The 22,597-nt window shown below is 53.3% G+C and overlaps 10 protein-coding genes across 10 annotated transcripts; 6 read left to right on the forward strand and 4 right to left on the reverse strand.

The window, feature by feature from the left end:
- On the forward strand, positions 1-880 carry J4E86_002317 (uncharacterized protein; the record flags this gene model as incomplete). The annotated part of the gene is made up of 2 exons (XM_051442877.1): positions 1-649; positions 714-880. The coding sequence occupies 2 exons, from the start codon at positions 1-3 to the stop codon at positions 878-880; spliced, it is 816 nt and encodes a 271-aa protein (XP_051306465.1).
- A 2,378-nt stretch (positions 881-3,258) lies between these two features.
- Positions 3,259-3,936, forward strand: J4E86_002318 (uncharacterized protein; the record flags this gene model as incomplete). Its single annotated transcript, XM_051442878.1, has 1 exon — positions 3,259-3,936. The coding sequence occupies one exon, from the start codon at positions 3,259-3,261 to the stop codon at positions 3,934-3,936; it is 678 nt and encodes a 225-aa protein (XP_051306466.1).
- Positions 3,937-4,097: 161 nt separating this feature from the next.
- On the reverse strand, positions 4,098-5,818 carry J4E86_002319 (uncharacterized protein; the record flags this gene model as incomplete). The annotated part of the gene is made up of 3 exons (XM_051442879.1): positions 4,098-4,304; positions 4,358-5,579; positions 5,631-5,818. The coding sequence occupies 3 exons, from the start codon at positions 5,816-5,818 to the stop codon at positions 4,098-4,100; spliced, it is 1,617 nt and encodes a 538-aa protein (XP_051306467.1).
- Positions 5,819-10,317: 4,499 nt separating this feature from the next.
- J4E86_002320 (uncharacterized protein) lies at positions 10,318-10,842 on the forward strand (the record flags this gene model as incomplete). Its single annotated transcript, XM_051442880.1, has 2 exons — positions 10,318-10,380; positions 10,432-10,842. The coding sequence occupies 2 exons, from the start codon at positions 10,318-10,320 to the stop codon at positions 10,840-10,842; spliced, it is 474 nt and encodes a 157-aa protein (XP_051306468.1).
- A 453-nt stretch (positions 10,843-11,295) lies between these two features.
- On the forward strand, positions 11,296-12,326 carry J4E86_002321 (uncharacterized protein; the record flags this gene model as incomplete). The annotated part of the gene is made up of 2 exons (XM_051442881.1): positions 11,296-11,686; positions 11,797-12,326. The coding sequence occupies 2 exons, from the start codon at positions 11,296-11,298 to the stop codon at positions 12,324-12,326; spliced, it is 921 nt and encodes a 306-aa protein (XP_051306469.1).
- A 335-nt stretch (positions 12,327-12,661) lies between these two features.
- On the forward strand, positions 12,662-13,193 carry J4E86_002322 (uncharacterized protein; the record flags this gene model as incomplete). The annotated part of the gene is made up of 2 exons (XM_051442882.1): positions 12,662-12,862; positions 12,921-13,193. The coding sequence occupies 2 exons, from the start codon at positions 12,662-12,664 to the stop codon at positions 13,191-13,193; spliced, it is 474 nt and encodes a 157-aa protein (XP_051306470.1).
- Positions 13,194-13,356: 163 nt separating this feature from the next.
- J4E86_002323 (uncharacterized protein) lies at positions 13,357-13,893 on the reverse strand (the record flags this gene model as incomplete). Its single annotated transcript, XM_051442883.1, has 1 exon — positions 13,357-13,893. One exon carries the CDS (start codon positions 13,891-13,893, stop codon positions 13,357-13,359), a length of 537 nt encoding a protein of 178 aa, XP_051306471.1.
- On the reverse strand, positions 13,894-15,392 carry J4E86_002324 (uncharacterized protein; the record flags this gene model as incomplete). Its single annotated transcript, XM_051442884.1, has 3 exons — positions 13,894-14,835; positions 14,883-15,022; positions 15,077-15,392. 3 exons carry the CDS (start codon positions 15,390-15,392, stop codon positions 13,894-13,896), a joined length of 1,398 nt encoding a protein of 465 aa, XP_051306472.1.
- A 1,790-nt stretch (positions 15,393-17,182) lies between these two features.
- On the reverse strand, positions 17,183-19,087 carry J4E86_002325 (uncharacterized protein; the record flags this gene model as incomplete). Its single annotated transcript, XM_051442885.1, has 1 exon — positions 17,183-19,087. One exon carries the CDS (start codon positions 19,085-19,087, stop codon positions 17,183-17,185), a length of 1,905 nt encoding a protein of 634 aa, XP_051306473.1.
- Positions 19,088-20,501: 1,414 nt separating this feature from the next.
- Positions 20,502-22,482, forward strand: VAC8 (Vacuolar protein 8; the record flags this gene model as incomplete). The annotated part of the gene is made up of 7 exons (XM_051442886.1): positions 20,502-20,544; positions 20,596-20,681; positions 20,732-20,852; positions 20,905-21,018; positions 21,065-21,310; positions 21,359-22,108; positions 22,154-22,482. The coding sequence occupies 7 exons, from the start codon at positions 20,502-20,504 to the stop codon at positions 22,480-22,482; spliced, it is 1,689 nt and encodes a 562-aa protein (XP_051306474.1).
- Positions 22,483-22,597: the final 115 nt, after the last annotated feature.

Raw genomic sequence — 22,597 nt, forward strand, 5'->3', positions numbered from 1 at the left:
ATGGCGAGAACCAAGAAACGCGCGCGAGCGGATCCCGAATTGTCGCAGTCTCAGCCGCAGCTTCACACCAAGCGACAGAGGGGACCGAACGCCATGGCAGCGCAAGCAAAAGAGGAGGCCGACGACACTACTGCGGCAGACGATGTGCGATATATGAGAACGCAGCCAAAGGCCCAAGCACCTATCGAAAGCTCCCGAGCCAAGTCCTTCCCCAGTCAGACATCCGAAATCATTGACTTGACGCTGAGCGACGAGCTCGACGATGTGTTCCCCACATATTCGTCTAGGTCAAAAGCTCTCCAGGATCAGGCCGAAGAGCAGCGCCACTCAAAGTACGCTCTACAGAACAAGATGACCGGAAAACTTGGCGAGCGCCCTCTAGGTCAATCCAGCGGCGGGCAGGGTACTGAAATCGGCGAAGAACGATGGGCCCTTCCTTTAAAGCCCCCACTCCCTGCAGATCTTCTTGCCCAGCGCCAACAAAAGAAACAGGAGAGGAAGAGGCAGAGGAAGGAGGCGGCCATTAACGTCATAAACGCCCAACGCTCCTATGCGCCGGTCATGTTCACCCTTTCAGAGGCAGTAGCCTTTCTCTGGCAACCCCAGCTAGCGATCACCTACGATCTTCCGACTGGCGACTATGTACCTTGTCAGTAACGTTCCTGTACGAATTGTATGTGAGACAAATACTGACTTTCTACACTCATCTTTAGATCCCGTTCATAGGTCATACCACTTGGGCGGTATGGGTCGGTACGGAGATACTCGTGTTGCTATGCATACAAGTCTGCCCTATCGTCCTTCCGGCGCTGGTGGACGCGACCCTCGTGCGGATGACCGTAGGTCAGACCGAACGGAGGCTCACGGTCGCTCCGCTTGATCTCAGGGCAACAACACGCGCCGGCCGATTGCGATGAATAGGAATTGGGTCTTTTTGATTGAACCTTCACCACGGCCGCACTAGGTGAGCAAGCATGCTCAACCGCGGGTATCGTGACTGCCTTGGTATGACTGCCTTGGGTCTGGACACGATGTGACGCTTCAGAGATGAACACGATGCTTGGTGGTGGAAAGCAGCCCTAAACTTCAGAAAAACAATCTAAAACATACACTTCAATTGAAAGTACACGTGACGCTTCTTAGAAGCCAATTGAGCCTACCACACACAGATAGTAGATGCATCAAGGTGCTATCCACCCGACACAGGTCATGGGCCAGCGTATCCAGGGCTTATGCTCCGTTGGCAGAGCTTCGAAGATTCCACTCATAACATGGTGTGTCCACCCTTTCATATACCAAAATCTTTCCATGTCGTGCATTAGAACGACAAAGTGCGCGTAGATGATGAGTGGCAGCGGATCGCATTGTTGTAGGCGATCGAGGAAGTCATCGCTCATTCGGTAGAGCCATCCAAACGCCACGTGGTATTCACCGTCCTTGCCACCGTAGCGGTTCGAATACATCTCCTGGAGGACGTTCACGCTGAGCACGTTGTCGTCGCGATCAGCAGGCTCAGACGCGATGCCGATGTGCTCTTTTAACTCCTGAAGATGCCTTTCGAACTCGAATGGCCCGTCTGTTACTGGTAAAAGCCGACCTTTGTTACGGACTGCCGGCGCATGTGTCTTCGCGAAGTTGTCTATCTCAAAGGTACTGAGCGTCGTACGGATGCCGCGAAACATGACCAGCCACTCCGATCTACCGTGCTTACCAAAAGCAAGGTATTCGCCAGCCTGTGGTCCTCTTGCCCAACTGACAAAGCAGATCAATTGGACAGATTGAAGAACCGCGTCGCAGTTGGAGGGGTTGAGTTTGGCTATTTCTGGAGTGACGAGTGCTAGGGCGCATTCATAGTGGTGGTTTGCAGTTGCGGTATACGATTCCTTGCGGTCTGGCCGACATGTGGCGAGATGGAGAGCCGTGAATGCGAAGATGAGGTGTAGCACATGCTCGTTCTTGAATGCGATTTCCTCTGTGGACGATTGTACGCGTGCAGCACCGGCAGGCCATGCTGACAACGAGTGGCATGTAGTCGTCGTCCAGTGATACGTGAGTTCAATCTCAGATAGTGGAAGGCCGCCGGGTTGTCGTAAGTCGTTGATTGCTGGAGCGGCAATAGATGTTGCCGGATACTCGCAGCGGACTTGCCGCCGTTTGCAATTGGTACAGGACGGTTTACCCTCATCGCACTAGCTACTGCATTAGCACGTTGAACGTGAACTTTGTCCTTCAACGAGAGCTCGGCATGCTGTATACAAGGAAACCAAACCTGCTGCCTTGTTCAAGACAGACGTCGCAAATATCTTCGAGATACTCAAATAATATCTAGGTACGTACCTTGATGCGACGCGTCTTGCAATGAACACATCCAGCCCGCGACTTGCGATGAGACTTCCTCGTTATCTTTGACGTTCTTGCCGTAACTTTCCCATTCTGCTCGAATGGAGAAGTTTCCCGTGAATTCAGAAGAGATCCTCCTCTTGAAGTTGATGTAGCTTCCGTGAGTGGCGAATCTTGCTGCATGTTGGTGTTGCTGATGAAGCTGGAGATGTTGAGACACCAGAATGCGTATTCTGAGCGAGGAGCGCGTATTAAAAGAGACGGCAACCGCTAGTGGCATCCATGGATGTCATCGCTGCTAGCGTGAACTCCTCAGGGCTGCGCAACAACCTCATACAAGAAAAATCTAAACAGCTCTGCAGACTACATTAAGATGATAGCATGCGAAGTAGCTGACCCAACATTGATGTAGGCTCCAGGGTGTCCAGTGTTTTCCTAGGTTGACATGCATCGTCGCTAGCATCTTCAGCACGAGAATCCTTCGAACACCGATCTGGCGACACCCGTTCAAACGCGTCAACTAATCATGAGCTTTTTCGTAGCTAAAGCCCCCCACGATGGGTAAAGCGGCGTTGCATTGATCGTTGCTGATCCGACGCGGGTTCTTCTCTCCGATGTTGACGCTAGTGCGCCAGCCCTCGCATTCGCTCGTGTTCTCTTAGAATACGCATTTTCTAGGGACGAATGTCTGGCACACTCATCGCGCTCCACTTAGCAGGACTAAATAAAGCATAATACAGCGTAAAGTTCTTCCTCATGTAGTGAGCCGAATTTTAGCCAACCCAGCCGCGTCAGCACTCGGAATGCATATAACCTCAGGCTGACCCGCTGCTGTGCTCTGGGCTAAACCATCTTCACGCTTTTCTTCGCGACCTCGACTACAAGAGTCTGTACTTCCACTCGAGCGAAGCAACTACAATGGGGCAACCAAAGCAAGCCGAGCCCGTCTACAACAAGCCATCCACAACGTCATCACCGGCCTCCTCGACCCGCTCAATACCATCCGTACCACCACCACCTTATTTCAAGTCGCAATTCATCTCCCCGTCCTCATTCAAGTCCGCAGTGAATGCCAAACTAGACAAGCCCGCCGTATCCCTCTTCCGTCTCAGCATCCGTATCTTCCAACTCGCTTTCGCACTCGCATCGGGCATATCCTACGCCATTGAATTGAGCCATGCAACGAGCACTTCGAAGACGGACTTCATATTCGCGCAAGTTATTTTTGGTCTTACACTATTGGTGCTAGTCATCGACAGTGTAACAGTACGCAACTACCGTGTCACTTGGATCCCGGAATGGATCTTGGCGGTCTTATGGATTGCTTCTTTCGGCCTCTTCTATACAATTTATCTAAACGGGGATATCGAGCAGGGGTACCAGAACGTGGATGTGGGGCGCATGAAGAGAGCTGTGTGGTGCGACCTCATCAACGCGCTGCTGTGGATGGGAAGTGCACTGTTCTCTTCAGTAATGTGCTGCTCGGGTATCAAAGCCACTATCAAGGCAAAGATGGAAAGACGAAGACAGAGAAAGGAGGCAAGGCGACAAGTAAGGGAGGTTAGTCAGATGGAGCAGGGCGTTATTGACGCATGATGTACAAGTCACAGAGCGAGATACAATATGAGAAGAGGACGCATATCAATCACTAGTACTAGCGAAGGACATGCATACTTGGTATATAGCAAAATCATCCAACCACCATCATTCCACATCAATCAAAGCAGCAATTATATACACACGAGAGATCAAATCATCTACTGGGATGATCGGACCTGCTCAATGCGGACGTTGTCATCCTTCTCGTAGCCGGAAGTCATGACGTTCTTCTCAACGTGCTCAATGTCGATGTGAGCGACCTCAGCCTCATCACCATCGAAGATCTTGGCGACCTCCTCAAGAGTGGGACCACGGGTCTCGACGTAGAAGACAGTGACGAAGATGAGCTCGAGGAAGATCCAGCACTGATTTCAGTTAGCAAATAATTCATCTTAGGGATTATAGTTGTAAGACTTACGGCGTAGATGGTGTAGAACTTCCAGGTAGGGTGGAGATTCTCGAATCCGAGAGGGTTGACGTATTGGTTGATGGTCAAAGCGATCTGGATGAACAAGTTCATGATCATGAGACCCTTGGCACGAATCTTGAAGGGCAGAATCTCGACAGTGTAGGCGACAAGCAGACCAGACCAAGCCAGCGCGTAAGCGACGGAGAAGATCCAGATCATGGCAATGACGGCCTGACCAGCAGCCTTGCTCTTGGTAGCCTCCTGCTGAGACGAAGCGATAGTCCAAACGATGAAGGTAACGCACATGGCTGCGGTGGCAGAGATGAAGAGTGGGCGACGACCAACGCGATCAACAAGCAGAGCGCAGGAGACGGAGACGATGAGAGAGAGAATGGTAAGACCACCGTTGATACCGAGCTGGGTGTCAGCGTCTGTGATACCAATGGAGTCGTAGACATCGGTGGCGTAGTAGGAGACAAGACCGTTGCCAGACCATTGGGAGAAGAGACCGAGAGATGCGAGGAGCATGAGCCTGTACCTGTTGCCCTTGGTCTTGAAGAAGTCGAGGTAGGTGGAGGTCTTCTGGTACTGGAACTCGAGGCGTAGAGTCTCCTTGATCTCAGCAAACTCGAATTGGACGGTAGCATTGTTGGCATCGCCGTTGGCGTGGTACTTGGCAAGAATGGCAAGAGCCTCCTCGTTCCTCTCCTTGGCGATCAACCAACGTGGGGACTCGGGGATGAACCAGATAGCGGCCAACTGAATGACGGAAGGAGCAGCCTGGGTAAGAGCGGGTACACGCCAGCACCAGTCGCTTTCAATGCGCTTGGTACCGAAAGTCAACCATGTGCAGACGATGGCACCAACGTTCCACAAACAGTTGTAGACGGCAGTGACACGAGCACGATGCTGAGGGTGGCAGAGTTCGGTAAGGAGCAGGGGAGACGAGAGTTGAGCAAGCGAGTTTCCGAAACCCATGAGGAAACGTCCACCCATGAAATAGTCGAGGTTCTTAGCAGCGGCCTGGATGGAAGCTGCGACAATCATGATGACACATCCGAAGGTAATGCAGGCGCGACGTCCAAAGCGATCGGCAATGAAGGGAGCGACGGGAAGCGAGGCAATCGAACCGATGGAGTAAAGAGCAGTCAAGAGACCGAGAGTGTCTCCCTTTGGGTCGCCGAAGAACTCCGTCCACCTGGGCAGAATACGGAGGTTGTTCAACATGGAACTGGGGTGGGTTAGCTTTGGTCAATAGGAGAACAGCAATGGGAAGGCTTACCCATCGTAACCTGTGGTCGCAGAAGCGATACAGATGAAGAAGGCGTAGAAGTAGAGCTTGCGGAGACCGGCGTCGGACCTCCAGTTGACTTTCTTCAGGTGAGGAGCCTCAGCCTGAGCAGCTTCGACGTCGGACCTGCTCTTCGCAACGGCACCCATCTTGGGCGTGAACTTCTGGTAGAGACCCATGGCGTCCGACTCTTAGTCCGAGGACTGCTTGTTGAATCGAAGTAACGAGGGAATGAGTGAAGGTTGGTTTGAAACACACAACCTTACACTGTCCTGGGCAGCAGGGTATATAAGCTGTTGACTTGTCGGGTTGGGCTGATTGCAGCTGAGCCTGGATAGATTGAACATGTTGGTGCTTCATATATATGCCTCCCGGCCTGCACGATACTATCCTCGCAGAGGACCTTGGCTCCAGAACAACGGTCTAGCGGACCGGTTAAATTCGACTGGAGAAATGTGTGGCACTCTGCGCGGATGAACCGCCGTATGGGGTAGAGTGGGCGGCAAATTGCCCAAAACGGTGGGGTCAAGGGTAGCTTGCCCAGACCCCAAGCTTCGTCTTGCCCATGAACGGATCATCTTGTTACCAGTGTCAAGTCGGCCTCGGCGCGCGGGACGGTCAGCCGTCAAGAACAACAAGAAGCCTAAGCAATGAGGCTCATTTGTCTTGTGATGGAAATGTTGGACCTGGCCTGATGGATGCATGCCTACAGTGCGACAAGGCCCGCCAGCCCGGTATGCCCTCGTGAAGCTCACCTGGGCAAGGACAAGCCTCCAGCCGCGACCTTGTTCCGGCTCGGCCATACAGGCTTGACACTTCCGCCAACCTTCTCGAAGGTCGTGATCAGCTGCGAGAGAGTCGCATGCTACGGTTGAATAGATTAACCAGCCACTAACCCCTTACTCTAAGCTCACGACTCCAGCGACCGAGAACGTGGGTCTGACAAGCTCATTTTCAGGGTCTCCCCATAATGATTGGGGCCAGCCTGGGGAAGACAGCAGAGGACGCGGAGCCGAGGTGATGAGGCGTGGTTGGCGGAAAGATGGAGCCGGATTTCCCCAGCCTGCTAACTCGATGATGCCCCGAACACGTGATGGATGGGAGGCACGGGCTAGCGCCGAACGGCAGAACGCTCCTTCGTTCATGGCCAATCCAGCTCAATAATACACTCCGCGGAAACTCCACATCTGCAATGCGATATCCCGCTTTTCTTCTTGCACCGTCAGCGCCTCGAGCCGTTCCCCAGAGGTTTCCCCAGACAGCTTCCCCAGAGATCAACGACAGCTAACGCGCTCCGAGGAGACCTCATGCGATACATTGCAACTGCTTCACCGGGCTCATTTAACACATCCTACCATCGTCTTATTTGATAGTACACGCTGTAAGCAGCACAATCCCTGATTAGCGTCCTGTCAACGTGATTCGGCCACCGTATAACGGGCGGTCTCGCTTACGCCTGGGCGATGCCTGGGCCAAGCCGCCAACGGGTGGCTGGCTCTTCTTTGAATGCCAATCTTCCAACACTCTTGATCAGCCGAAGACGCCATAAGGTAGATGAGATCTAAGCATCCCGCTGCCCAGCCTGCACCGGCTGAATCACAGCAATTATTGAATGTGTTGCCTGCAGCTTCCCACGGCCCTGAACGCCTTCAGCTCCTTCGCTGGATGCTCTGGCCGCTGTGCCCTTCCTTTGGAACCCACAAGAAAGGGCCTGCATGCGCGGCTGATGCGGCAATTGCTTCTCCAATGCTTGTTAGCAATCCCGAACGGGCTTTCAGCAGACTTGGCTACTCTTGCATGCCGTGCCCGCCCGCACCTAAGCAATCTTTGCCTGCGTTGGCATTCTGTCTTATCGAAAAGTCAAGTCTGACTGCATCAAAAGCAGCCATGTCCGATGCATCACCCAGCATGGTGGGTTTTTGTACATTGAGGGCGCCTAATGGTCGCGCAATCACATCGCTTTGTTCTGTGGGTTAATTAGCATCACGAGATGGGCAGGGTACTCTGTCGGATCACCCCAGACAATGTGCACGGAGTCAGCCCAAGTATCCACAACGCCCACCAACACCGAATCCTTTGAACCTCGCTTCCAGCCAGAAGAGCCACCAGAGCTTGGAATAGTCTACAGTAATCATGACTATGTGGTGTACCGATGCTGGTTTAGTGTACTCCGACTCCGATCATGCGCAGCCACTCAACGAGATCCCACGCTCGGACCGTCGTAGTTGTCGGGATCTCCAGCCGTTCTTTCCTCTACAGGGGCAGAAATCAATGAATGACCGTTCGAGGCGGCTGCGCGAGCACGAGATCTTTGAAGGTCTTAACCAAGGCCTCCACGGTCCCGTTGGCCGCCGTCGAACACCACAAGCGCCGCGCCACGAAACGACACAATTATCCTCAGAGCCTTGCCACTGGGGTATTAGGCTAAAAGGCTTCTCATCACGACTCGGTGGCTGCTCTAGTCGAGCCACTTGGTAGAATATCTCAAAAAAGCCAGTTGGGACGGTCAGTGCCGATTCAAGGTGTAATAGTTCATCGTATGTCGTAGTGATCGGACCCAGTCCTCCATTTCGTTGGTGCAGTGGTATGTGATCGCCGTCCATGGACGATTCGGTCCTCTGTCTCTTACTCATGTGTTTCTTCTAATTGACTTGAGAATAGACACGCGAGGAGACTGCCCATATCCTGAACACGATGCAAGAATAGCTTGTACCAAATGGCGACCAGTCTCCGATCTTTCACCGTATCCTTCCACGACGCGTGATATTTGACGATATCGCCACGACCTTTGTACAATGGTGTATGACATGTGCCGTCTGCAGATGTCCTGCGGCTTTGCTTTTTCGGCCAAGCAAGTATGCGCATCCTGCGACACATCGCAGTGGTGAGAGCGTACCGTGTTCTGCGTATCAGCTGACGCCATGTCTAGTTGTGTGTGCGCCGTTTGTATACCCGCCGAGCGTTGAGCGCGAATACGCCGGGATGCAGAGCACAGCACACCCCCATGTCTTGGATGCGCGCATCTCAATCAGATATGTCTCATGCTGACCGATAGCTCAGTAGTGATCTTGACAAGGAAATATGAGCTGCACTGTTCCGAGTAGGACCGCGTTCAATTCATTTCCAAATGCTGTGTCGACACCTATACGCCGGTAATCGGACCGAGAAGTAATATCATGGCCATATCCCGTTGTGTCAATTGACCGGTCTTCTGATCTCACGCACTCTCTCCGGCGAGTGGGTATTGTATTTGTTAACCCTTGGTATCAATGACACAAAACTGCGAACAAGGACTACAGTCTCGGGGACCCCGTCGAATCCACGCTTTTGGGTCAGACGCCACGTCCACGAATTACAGGTTATTCGCGCACGATAGGCCTTCTCAGCTATCTAAGACAGACACCAAAGCATCCGGGAAATCAGTCTTTTGCAGGACGACAAGTTGTTCTCAAGTCGAAGCAACGCGGCAAGAAGCAATGCCGAGAATAATGCTGCAAGCCACGACGGATGCTGATGAGGAGCGTCATTAGCCCAAACACTGTATTGGTTGGGTGCGCTTGCCAACTGTGCAACTACCATCCATTGCCTCTCCAGCTCGGTTTCCCCAATGACGAGTACAAGGCTGTATGCGTGCGCACTGTTTGTATGCGTTAATTTGCAGACAGGACAACAAGATGCTCACTAAGTCGCAACAGCTAATCATAGATTTCTAGTTGATGATACATACCGACGAACGAAGCGCTCATATCGCGAGACTTACGCACACCACAGACACGGACTACAACGAACTGCAGACACGGGACTGCTGGAAGAGTTGTACCCCACCACAACTGCGTCTTGATCGTATCGCGTCCGCCAGGCTGAGTGGTATGAACCGTCATCACTATGGTAGTTGTTGATGAGCTGGGACCGTTGGAAGCGATGAAACCCCTCGTTGAACGTCAGGCCTTGTGCGTATGGGCTCCAATCGAAGAGGCTACCGTGTTGCGCGTGATGGCTATGCAGGCAACGAGTGCAGGTATCGTTGAAAATGAGACAGAATCTGGACCTAGTGCCGGGCTTGCGCTCTGTCGACATGTACGGAATGGGAAACTTTCCATGGTTGACAGAGGCGTAGGGCAGGCGATGCATGCGGCATCTACCTAGGCACTCAATAACGAGGAAATTGTTTGCCCACCTCGTAGCTTGCCAGCAGTGTGAGGCATTGCTAAACATCATATTTATAGGTATGTATGGCCTCCGTTAGCTTTTTGGCTATCCAGAGACGTGAAGATGTTCTTTCATCGTCTTGGTCAGCTAAAGTGGGTCCATTCGCGTTCCGTGGAGCGGCCGCCGCAGTTCGCGTGCAGGCGCCGTCATCCTCCGCATTGCATAGCCACACTCGCCCAGGACGTTACGACCACGATCAGCAAAATGTGGAGCAGTAGCGGTTTGATACGAGGAAAGAAGTCTTGGGGCCGCGTCTGAATTCTTGGGTGTGCCACCGAAGATGCGCAGTTGATGTCCTTCCTACACCATCCAACTTAGCAACAAAACACTTCGGTCCGTATCTACTCCACGTTCGCTTTTCGCACACACGTTCGCTACCACTAGACATCGCATCATCTGTCGGATCATGTTTGCGAAAACAGGCCTTCTTCTACTGACTGCAGCGGCGGGAGTGGTGAGAGGCGACTTCATGGTCTACACAGAACCGCCAATTCCCACGTCCGCCATTCCAACCTTCGCCAATCCATCCGATGTACGTTGAGCGCGAACCTGGGAGTCTACCGCTGTGCTGACAACTACGCAGGCCCAGAGCTGGACCACCTCCGTCTTCCTCAACGCGCAAATAGCGTACGGTCGCTTCACGGAATCCCTCGGCGAGCCCTACCAGTCCTCTCTCACGTCCGCGCGCTCCGAAATCGACGCCTTCGTTCGCACCGCCTCGAATTACAGCATTCCGGCTGAAGTCACCATGGCCGATGAGACCCCCACATACTTCTCCAAGCCAGATTGGTATACAGCCCTGCCGAGTGCGGCGAGGTCGTTCAAGGAACAACAGGTCAGCGATCAGTTCAGCATCGTGAGGAACGTTATTGCCGCGAGGGCTACCTCTACAACCGGCTCCGAGGGAGCCGCGATGCCGACTGCACTTGCTGGACAGTGGCTGGGGGCTGAGTTCGGCGTTATGGCTGCGGCGGCTGCGGCTGCCTTCTTGTGAAGAATACAAGAATTGCACCATGGGTAGATCGCATTTACACGAATAGAGTTCTAGACTGCAATTGTACCCAGGAGGTACGCGTCAAGACTATGGATCATGCTATACAATGGATATATGGCGCGAAGAATGCCAATAAACGCACCTGTGCTCCCAAGGTGCAGTCAATCTGGAGTCCACCTACCATGTAATGCATTGATCAGCGTAAGCAAACCAGAGATGTGATATGCTAGCACATCAAGCCAAGTTGATGTACGCCCATCAAATCCTCCGCGAAAAGCACACCAATCACGCACGTCGCTATACGCAGATGACCCACTCCTGACTACGCATTCTTGGCGACAATGGCATGCCAATCTAAGGGAGACAGTCTATAAGAGGGCATACAGAAGATACAAGGAGACGTGAAGTAGCCAGACTTACTCTGGCAACAAAGAGTCCATCCGTCTTTCCACAATGTCGACTTCCGAGCCAACCCACACACCACAACTCCGTCCTTTCTCAGTCCACGTCCATCCCATTCCTCCGACCGAACTAAAGACATGTGCATACGAGCGCCGCCATTCCAACTCTGCCAAGTGCAAGAACGCCTTGGTCTTCATTGGTGGGCTGGGCACTGGTCCGCATACAACCCCCTACCTAGGACCTTTGAATGACGCCTTGGAACACGCGAGTTTGAAAGATGGAAACGGCGTGCACTATAGTATCTGGGAGCTAAGAATGCGGAGTAGTTATACAGGTTTCGGATATGGAAGCTTGAAGGAGGATGCGGAAGACTTGAAGGAGTTGGTGGAGTATCTGAAAGAGATTGGGAGGGAAAAGGTTGTGTTGATTGGAAGTTCAACTGGTAAGTCGATGCTATCCTACCAACGCGATATGCTCTTCTTCGGGTTTCGCTAGTTACTGACGAGCAAAAAGGATGTCAGGCCATCATGACATACGCAACTACACTGCCAGTGCCTCCCCCGGTTGACGGCTACATCATGCAAGCCCCAACTTCAGATCGCGAAACAGCTGGATTGCTCATGCCACAAGATCTCCTCTCCGCTAGCCTCAAGCACGCCGAAGCCCTCATTGCGAAAGGGGAAGAAAAGACTATCATGCCTAGCTCCTTCATCCCACCAATCATTACGTCTCCGGTAACGGCATACCGTTGGCACTCTCTAGTCTCTGTGGGAGGCGACGACGACTTCTTCTCTTCCGATCTACCAGTCTCGACTCTCCATTCCACGTTTGGTAAACTGGACAAGCCGACTTTGATTCTGATGTCGGAGAAGGACGAGATGGTCCCCCCGACCGTGGACAAGATGGCCTTGCTGAAGAGATGGATTGGTACAATTCCAGATGATTTGGCGAGTCAGCAGTGTCAGGTCGTTCCATTCGATGCTGACCATGAGCTCTCTGGTGGTGAAGCAATGCGGTACTTCATCGAGACGGTTGTCAAGTTTCTCGAGGGAATTGATGAGAAACCAGCTGAAAGGACATGAAGATAGTCAAATTGATGGATTTCGAATGCATCGAGCTTCCATCACGATCCCCTCAACATCCCTCCTCGCTAAAGCACAACACCACTCATTTCACCCCTGCTCCTCGTCATGGTCAAAATGACGTCAGCGGCCCATCTGCACTCCACCCACTCATCGCACCTTCCCGTCGCGCATGTGCATGCGCAATGTAGCGACCCCGCTATGTCATGCATCTCGTTTTCCAGGTTTCTGGTTCAATGAATACACTATTTAATCGCTAATGTCTAGTCTATGTTCTTTCTTTTGACGATACCAAGCAGTCTCGCCACCATTGTCACGCTACCAAAGCGCTCGAGATGGGTATACCGTACTCCCGCCAAATCAACGCTGCATTCGAACAAGTAACACCCCTCGTAGCGGCCGGCTTCAAAGTCCTCCGTACAACACGCGATATCTCGATCTTGCTTGCGGTCATCCAAGTTCTCACCGTTATCCTCCTGGGATTTATTCTTCTCGCGCTCGTCCTGCTTTTATACTGCGTGAATCCGGACCTGGAGGTTCGTCTTTCCTTCTAGAATATCGGAGCTGATGATTTTAGATACTAACACTATGTAGGAAGAAAGAAAAGCCATCGCCACGCCATGGCTCCGGTACTTCGCTAGTATCACAATATGGTCGATATTTAAGACCTTGTTTTCTACGCTGGTCGTGATGGGGCTTGCAGCAGCGGCGACATGGCACTTTTTCGTGGCGAAGCAGTGGGTGGAGGATGTGGAGTACGACGCGAATGTCGATGCTGATAAGGCGTTGTCGGATTTGGATGGAGAAGGAGAAGGAGATAGTGGAGGCAATGGGGGAAAGAAGGGGAAAGGTAAGGGGAAGAAGTAGGCAGAAAGTACGTTGGAAGTAGCACTAATGTGATTTGTTCAAAAACCACGTGTTGACAAGAAAACCACGCCGGACCTACTTGACTACCACAAACAACATACCCACGGAAGTAATAACATACTCCCCGGTATGTATCCAAAAGCCACATCTATGTAACACAACCCTACAAAACCCTCTTCCTCGCACTAAACCCCTCACTATCAAGCAACAACAGCGCAAACAACCCTCCCATAACCGGTCTAGCCTTGAAATCAATACCAGGAGGCTGTGTCCCATCGTTCGTCTGATAGAGATCGGTAAAAGGATGGGAGTTAGGTGTCTCGTTCACCCACTTCGCGAGATCCCCGATGAACATATCTCTCGTCTCCTTGCTCGCTACCGCAGCACAGAATACCTCCCAATCAGACTTTGTGTAGTAGGGATTTCGCGTATCGAGGGGTACACCATACTTTTCCTTGATGGTAGGGTAGAAGGCAGATTGTATATCGTAGATTTCCTGGGGCACAAGGTTGAGTCCGAGGAGACGGTCGTTGTACAAGTTGTAGAGGAGGCCGTGGGTGGTTTCGTTACCATAGTTGAGAATAGAGTGAGGCGGGTTATCGGCCTTGTTGATGCCTAGGTCGATCCAGCGGGTGATGTAGTCGTGGGCAATGGCTGTGTAGTTGTCTGCGTCTGCTGTTTCACCGATGATGCGCGCCATCTAGGACATGGCTTCGAGGCCAACGATGCCTTTTAGTGCGAGGTTAGTTTGGTTGGCGAGTGCGCCCGCGAAGTCGTCGGTAGAGAGTTGATCGGCTGGAAGGAGACTTTCTTCTACAAGATATTCGGTCCATTGCTTGAGGATGGGGTAGTGTTGGGTGATGTAGTCGGTGTTGCCGGATAGCTGGACGTAGGCGAGCATCATGAACATGTGGTTTCCGCATTCTTCCAGCGGCATGTGTTCGTCCAAACCGTCTGGGTGGCCGGTAGCGTTGGGGTAGTGCGCTCCGAGATCATGAATAGCGAACTTGTTTGGATAGTGCCCGCTCTCCTGGTTCTCGAAGTGCGGGTCAAGCAACAGCTTGACTAATTCTGGGTTGGTATAGTAGAAGATCGGGGTGGCGGGGTAGATGACGTCCACAGTCTGCATGTTTCCGTTTGATGAGATTTCCTTGAGAAAGAGGTAATGTTTCTCTTGAGTCCCGACAAGCTGAGTGGCGCCGAATGCCTGACGAGCAGCCAAGCTAGTCAGTACAGCGTAATCATCTCCTGCAGCTGCTTTGGAATCCTTAGAGATCTTATCATCGAGCTCCGTGGAGAGTCGGTTGGACTCTTGGTAGTCTTTGTAGAAGAAAGAAAGGGCGGCGAGGTCGTCCTGGAAGTAACTTTTCCAAAGTGATGGCACGTTATTGAGGCCGTCGGCGCCTAGAAACTGTATAGCATCGTCTTGACATAGACCGATAGTGTACAGCTGGCTCTTCACGTCAGAACCGACGGAACCCATGTTGAGAGCGTATCCAAACACTGGCCACTCAGCGTTAATTGGTCGGAATCCAGAGTCTTCCGCGTTGTCGAGGCTTCCATCGTTGTCAAAGGCATCGCGGACTTCAGAGTCTGCGCCGGACTTATGCGTAAGACCTTCGACTGCTTCGGTAGAATAATACTGCTAATGTCAGATCATGAATCCATGCCTTTTGGTGGACTACTTACCCAGTTACCCCACTCTGCGCGGTCGTTGACCTCACTCAAAGATTGCTGACCTTGCTTCCAAATCTTGTGATACCCGATACCATCTGATGTAGTACCATAACTCCACTCAGCCACAGCAGCGACATCACCAGACGTCCATTCTATTTGCATTTTAGCTCAGTCGCACGCTTAAACAGGGAGCTAGAGATGCTCACCAGCACTGATATCGGTATAAATCTGCACGTCATGTTGAGAACCGTCTAGAGACGAGACCTCGACGTCCATGTACGAGAAGATGAGAGATTGTCGCTTGAAGTCATTAGGAGTTATTGGTGACAGAAATGTGACTTTGAGCTGAACCGTGTCGCCCGCGGTGATGGTGAAGATGCTCTTGGTCGACGTATATTCGTATGATGTCTGATTAGCAAAGTCGTTGTAGCCATCGGGCTTTCCCATCCAGACGAAGGTGTTGCCATCGACTTTGATCAAACCAGTCCATCCTAGAATTTGTCCGCTGATTGATGTTAGCATGCAGCCAATAAGTAGCGTTGAGAGGGATCTTACGTCCAAAATGATGGCCACTGGCCTGCAAGATAGCCCCCATTTCCTCCATCACTACCGGCAGGGAACCACGTGCTCAGATATGGACTCTTGACGGCCAGTGGTAGGGAGGGTGGACGAGCTGGAGTGAAGGTCGAGGTAGATTGTGCAGCAGTAGTAAGAAAGAAGGTGCACAGCACACTAAGAATGGGAAGATACATCTTCAAGAATGCAAAATATTGATACCGGGCATGCGCGCAAACTTAGAGTGAGATGGAATACGAAGGTTATATAGACACGAAATCCCGAGTCGATCTTCCGTTGGTATTACCTCGTGCTCCCAGCAGCTAGCAATGAAAGATGCAGGCACCGGTGCGTGAAAATGGCCATTTCGTTTGTCGAAGGGGCCGTGATGACAGCTCCACGGTCAGCACTAGCTTGGATTTAACGTTCAAGTGACGATACAAATGTCAGGAAGAGTTACCGGCGAACCTAAACAGCATGGGCGAAGCGCCGAACCTTTTTGATATTACACCACATGATGAAACTTTAGTGTCACCTTACATTGTAGGCAACAAGTCCATGAAGCTCACTGACAAGGCTTTTTATCGGTGGCCAAGACTCTTGGTTACTTTGGCATATGCGGTGATTGACCGCATCCGCAGAGGTACGCCTGACGTGCATCATAAGGTTATGCCAGGCTAGCTAGCGTCTGTGAGTACAAGGCTGATCAGTCCTCGAGACATGATGTCGGACTCGTGGTAATCAGTCGGGGAAATCAGGCGACCTTTTCTACTGCACTCTACGAGCGTCAAAACGAGGCCTTGCCTGATTTGGTAGAGCATCCACCACGCGCAATTAGAGGCGCTAAACAACGGTTTGCTTCCAGGACGGCAGGAGTGGCGACGTGAGTTGGCGCTGGCAGAATCACGATCCTCGTGATGCGACTGCTGCGGTGTTGATGAGCGACGAAGCACTGGTGTCCAGTAGTAGAGAGTACAAGTGACGTTGAACCGCGGGTTTGGAAGGAGTGGTACTTACAGTACACGAACGCACTGCTAGCGTTGTAACCGTTTGGATAGGGAAGGAGCTAAAGCACTCGCAGCGCAAAAACATGTGTGGGTGTGAGATACCCGAGAAGAGCCAGCCACGATAGCGCAACGCCGTCCGTGCTTGGAGCAAAATGTGTGGATGCGACGGAACGTGTGGGTGTCGTACTGCGGGGAAGGCGTGCGCGGATCCGGAAAGTGCCATCGACATGCTTGCAGGTTCTGTATCTGGGGTTACCACCGGTCCAACGCGGTAGCACGAAGACCACGACTGTGAGTCTTTTGGACAACGTTGCCACGTTGTGTACGTTAGCTGTCAAGTACCATGTGAGCACAACGATCATGAGACAGACAAGACTTGTAAGTAGTGACAATACATTGCAGAAAGCTCATAAAAGTATGAGGTCGTATAAGCCGCTGATAGTCGCCTGCGGGCATCACAAATAATGGAGTCTGTGGTGAAAACCACGCTCATCTGGGAGCCAAGTAAAGTACAATGCATCATGAGGCCATCCATCCTTTGACCCAACCATTGATAAGAAAACGCCGGGAAGACCGGGATCATGAGTGGAATAATAGTGCAGGGTATCCAAAAGCCAACGGAAGTGACTGAATCGCAGAATGCCGGATGATAAGCGAACACCAAATATGAGCAAGAAAAAACGCAATGCAAACCGGGTATCCAAGGCCTGTCCAACACCAAACGTAACTCGTACAAGAAAAATCATCAGCTCATGACTCCGCAACCCAAGGGCGAGCCACGTGCTCGAAGCGTTGCTCGCAGTCGCGCAACAATGCGCACTCTAGGATATCATGGACGTTCCAACGCTTTTCAACGTCAGCCTCAAGGCAACCCCTGACCAATGCGAGGGCGTCGTCGATGTTGCCTGCTTGGGCCGACTCTGCGTTACGTATGAGGTCCGCGTCCCATTCGCAGTTCTTGATCTTCTCAATCGTCTTGATGTCGAGGCCGTCGTTGAAAGGTAGAGTCGCGGTGAGTAAAGCGAAAACAACTACACCAAACGCCCAGATGTCCGCCGCAGGTGAGAATACAGGTCCAGGTGTATTGAACAACTCAGGAGCCGCATACTGTAGGCTACCAGCGATAGAAGTACTAGTCTCCGCGGGGCCTATGTTCTGGTTGTCACCGATCGAGTGTGGCTCGGGACCATCGCGCTGGTCGCTGACAATGAAGTCTGCCATGCCGAAATCGCAAAGGAGAAGATCGCCGCCGTCTTTTTCAGCGTCGTTTACAGTCATGTCGAGAAGACAGTTCTCGAGCTTGATGTCGCGATGTACAACCTGGACGTCGTTGTGCAGGTAGCGCATGGCTGATGCCAGCTGATAGGCATAGCGCTTCACCAAGTGAGCTGGTAGTCCGCTCTTCTTCTGGCGGCGTGTGTCGCGGATCAGGTCGAAGAGAGTCCCGCCCTTATTCAGCCTGGTGATGCAGAAAGTGGCATAGTCGGTGGTGTATACCCTGAGGAGTGGAAGAATGTATGGGTGCCGTAGGAAGCGCCAGATCTCCACCTCGTGGTCGAACTGTGTCTGGATCTGTTCGTTCTCAATCTCAGACTTGTCCTGTTGCAGCCTGCGCACAATCTTGACAGCATCGATGACAGGTTTTCCGTTCTCCATGCTTGTAACCTCCTTCACGACGCTGAAGCCACCGTAGCCAATCTGTTTTCCAATAATGTACTCGCTGTCATAGCCAATGCCTTGGCCTTCGTCGTCTGGCTCGGGCGCCTTGATTGGGGCCTCGGACGCCTTGTAACGCGCCAGGAAGGAGGCAGCCGGCGACATGGACGACAGAGAACGGCCGGAACGGGCAGACGATCGACGGCTAGTCCTCTTCACACTGCCGTCTTCGCCAATCTCCGATCTCCAGCTCTTGGTCCGAGGTGGGCCGCCGCGGCGCGGAGAGGGCGAGAAGAGGGGAAACTCCATGGGGGAGGTGGCAGGCATTGGTGAGAGCATGTACTCGGACGGCGCCTCGAGAGGTGTTTGCGCCTCGTCTAGCGGCGGCGAAGCGGTAGTATCAGACGTCAAGGATGCGACTTGGTCGCGGTACTCGGAGTCGTTTGCCAGGTCATCTACGGTGGACTGGACAAGTGGGTATCGGGACTCTCCAACGCGGTACTGCATGTTGCGGCGCATGGTGTAGGGCATCTCCATGTAATCTGGTTGCGAACCATCCGAGTAGCTTCCATTTTCGGGTGTGCGTGAATGCGACTGCCGTGAAGACTTGGGCACGGGCACGCCCAGGCCAACGCCCTCTCCCGTGTCGAGCCGGACTTCATTGTTGAAGCTGATGCTCGTCTTTCGCTGCCTGAATTTGGCTACAAAATCCTCGTCACTTCCGCTGCTGCCTACAGCCAGGGAGCCCTCATCGTCGGACTCGGCGCGCAAGTCGGCGCCATGGTGGTCACGCGTAGGGAAAGAGGCGCGCGAGATATTCTGCGGTTCTGCAGCAGCGAATTCAGCGGTTAGCTGGGACTGGCCATAGTGGTTGTGCGGGGACTGTTTACGGGCTAGAGGCGCGAAAGATGCAAAGGTGGAAGCGACGGGTTTGTGGGGAGTCGAGGTGTCGAGTTTGAGCTTCTGGAAAGTGTGTGAGGGTTCTGAAATTGGGGCCATTAAACCGGTTCACAGTGAGAGCAAACCTCTTCTTACACCGGCGAGGGGGTGTATTAATATGTGCGGCGATCGTGGGGTGAGTCGCGCGGCGAAGGGCGAAACCGGGAAGTAAAGTAATAAGATTATGTTCGGGCTTGGTGACAGCGGAGTGCTAGCGGAACGAGGAAATTGCACGCGCGCCGAGCCACGGTATGCCTGGGGAAATTGCTCGGGGTGGCAATTGATTGATGGATCTGGGGTGTAGTTGATTGAGGAGAAGGGCAGAAGTGGGAAAGGAGGACATAGTTCTTTGTCCAGAATATTGCTTCTGGTCCTCCGCTCGGAGCCTCCCCCACGCATGTTGTTAATAGGCGGTCGTCAGCGGAGGCGCGGGCGCAGAGGCACGTGAGCGGCCGTGAACCAGCCATGCAGTTATGCGCGCCTATGGGACGCGTTCGCAGGGTAATCTACTGCTTTTGCGCATAGCGAGTGGGTGCTCGGTGAAGATTCTGGGCAGTCTAGCGTAGTAGGTGTGCTGGATGATCCATGGGATAGCAGATAGCCAAGCAGCCGTCGCCGCATCGCGACGGGTAGAGGGCGAGGAGCGGCTACCCCGCACAGAGGCTCTGCAGCGAGCTGCGCAGCACCATGGCTTCATTCATGAGGTTTGGCAGGCGGTGATAACAGTGACAGAGGACGTGGGGCGCGTCCGACAGATGGCCTGCATGGCGGGCCGCTAGACCGTACATGACGCCGGGCGTTGCAAAGGCGAATAAGGCAGCATGAGGGCCATAATTGTGACCTGGCCGGCGCATTGTTGGTTGTACACGTCAAACGGCCGAAACATGACGTTGCGGCCGCCGTGAAGCTCGACGCGGTTGGCTCGTCACGGCGAACAGCGAGAGGCATTGCCCGGGGTCCCTGTCTGCATCGCTGGACCCTTCAAGCCGCGCCGACTTGACCGAGTTGACGATAGCGGAGGCAGGGAAGCTTGAAATGCACATATACATCATCTTATAGGGTTGCTGGGATCGTTGCGATAGGGCCTTGGAAGAGCGCGAACGCCCGCGCAGCTGCTCGAGTGTCGCATAGCAGCCAGAATACACACTGCACGCACGCATCCACGCGGCTCTCTGCTGTCAAATCGAAGTCGTCTTCACGTGAAGCTGGCTAGCTCGACGCTTGTTGACTGACTGCATGCACGGGCGACGCTGCCGCCCGCCTAGCACACCTCCAAGTTCCATCTGCCAAGCTCGATTCAACACCCTGGGGCGGGTGACAACATCACCAAGCTCATCAACCCATCGCACCGGCCCAACCTGTCTCCCGTCGCCAGCTGCACGCATTCTTCACTGCGCCACCGCATTGTTGGCTGAACCTGCAGACCCGACACCAGCTTCACTCGGCCGGACTGCGACCGTCTGCGCCTCCAGCCATGGGCGTCTCCGACCTCTGCTACCGCTTCTTCTGCTGCGGCGGTCAGTTCACCGAAATCTTCGCCGTGGGAGCTTACTGACAAAATCTAGCAGGCCGCTCAAGAGACAGCATATATGACCCGGTGCTGGCCGACAGCGAGCGGGAAGCTGTTGCCGACCTGCTGGGCTTCCTCGAGAACGTAGGCTGCCCACCGCCTCTGCTGCAGCTGCTCCATGCTAACTTGCGCAGCGAGCCGAGACCGACTTCTTTTCTGGCGAACCCCTCCGCGCGCTGAGTACGCTGGTATACTCGGACAACATCGATCTACAGCGGTCCGCAAGCTTGACATTTGCCGAGATAACAGAGCGAGGTACATGACCCGGCACCACACCTACATGCAGCATCTAACACCATCCGTCTAGATGTCAGAGAGGTCGACCGAGACACCCTGGAGCCTATTCTGTTCCTGCTCCAGAACCCCGACATCGAAGTGCAGCGTGCAGCGAGTGCCGCCCTGGGCAATCTGGCGGTAAACAGTACGTTCACACCCTACATCCTCGACGCGATGACTAACCATCGCAGCCGAGAACAAGGTAGCCATTGTCGCACTGGGAGGCCTTGCGCCATTGATCAAGCAGATGAACTCGCCCAACGTCGAGGTGCAATGTAACGCCGTCGGGTGCATCACCAACTTGGCTACACACGAAGACAACAAAGCGAAGATCGCACGCTCCGGCGCACTGCAGCCTCTCACAAGACTAGCAAAGTCCAAAGACATGCGCGTGCAGAGGAATGCCACCGGCGCGCTGCTGAACATGACACATTCAGGTAAGATGCTCGCTGTGTTTCATCATACTTGTGCTGACACAGTACCAGACGACAACCGACAACAGCTCGTGAACGCTGGCGCTATTCCCGTCCTCGTTCAGCTGCTATCCTCGTCCGATGTCGATGTCCAGTACTACTGCACCACAGCCCTCAGCAATATTGCTGTCGATGCAAGCAACCGCGCCAAGCTGGCACAGACTGAGGGCAGGCTGGTTGGCTCCTTGGTACATCTCATGGAGTCCTCCTCGCCCAAGGTGCAGTGCCAGGCTGCACTTGCTCTTCGTAACCTAGCATCGGACGAACGCTACCAGCTCGAAATTGTGCGCGCTCGTGGTCTACCCTCCCTCCTCCGCCTGTTGCAATCGTCCTACCTTCCGCTTATTCTATCCGCCGTCGCATGCATACGAAACATCTCCATCCACCCTGCCAACGAATCGCCCATCATCGAAGCCGGCTTCCTTAAGCCCCTCGTAGATCTGCTCGGCTCCACCGATAACGACGAGATCCAGTGCCACGCAATCTCCACCCTGCGCAACCTCGCGGCAAGCTCAGACAAGAACAAGCAATTGGTTTTGGAGGCGGGTGCCGTGCAGAAATGCAAGTCGCTCGTGCTCAACGTGCGACTCCCGGTGCAGTCTGAGATGACGGCAGCAATTGCCGTTCTTGCCCTTAGTGAGGAGCTCAAGCCCCATCTGCTCAACCTGGGCGTCTTCGATGTACTCATTCCACTCACCGAGTCGGAGAGCATCGAGGTTCAAGGCAACAGCGCGGCCGCTCTGGGAAACCTGTCTTCCAAGGGTAAGTCTAACTCGTCGCTACTACAATCTTCGCTAACAAATACAGTCGGTGATTACTCGATATTCATCCAGAACTGGACGGAACCCGCAGGCGGAATCCACGGTTACCTCCGCCGCTTCTTGGCGAGCGGAGACCCAACCTTCCAGCACATCGCGATCTGGACACTGCTACAGCTACTCGAATCGGAAGACCAACAGCTAATGGAGCACATTGGCAAATCGAACGAAATCATCGACATGGTGACCGAGATTGCCGAGCGCAACATTGAATCGGACGATGAGGACAACGAGGACGGCGAGGGCGAAGTCGTCACCCTCGCACGCAGATGTCTTGAGCTGCTTGGCAAGAGCCCCAAAACTCTCGTCGAAGGATAGAGAAGAGTTGGATCGCATCTTATACCCTGTTTATCGGTTGTTCATCGCGTTGGCACTCTTGCTCGTATCCGCCATATTCCGGTTCTCTGCTAATGCGTTCATGTTACACACTGCT

The sequence above is a fragment of the Alternaria arbusti genome (assembly GCF_024043155.1).
Source record: "Alternaria arbusti strain BMP 1465 chromosome Unknown scaffold_2, whole genome shotgun sequence".
Lineage (NCBI taxonomy): Eukaryota > Fungi > Ascomycota > Dothideomycetes > Pleosporales > Pleosporaceae > Alternaria > Alternaria arbusti.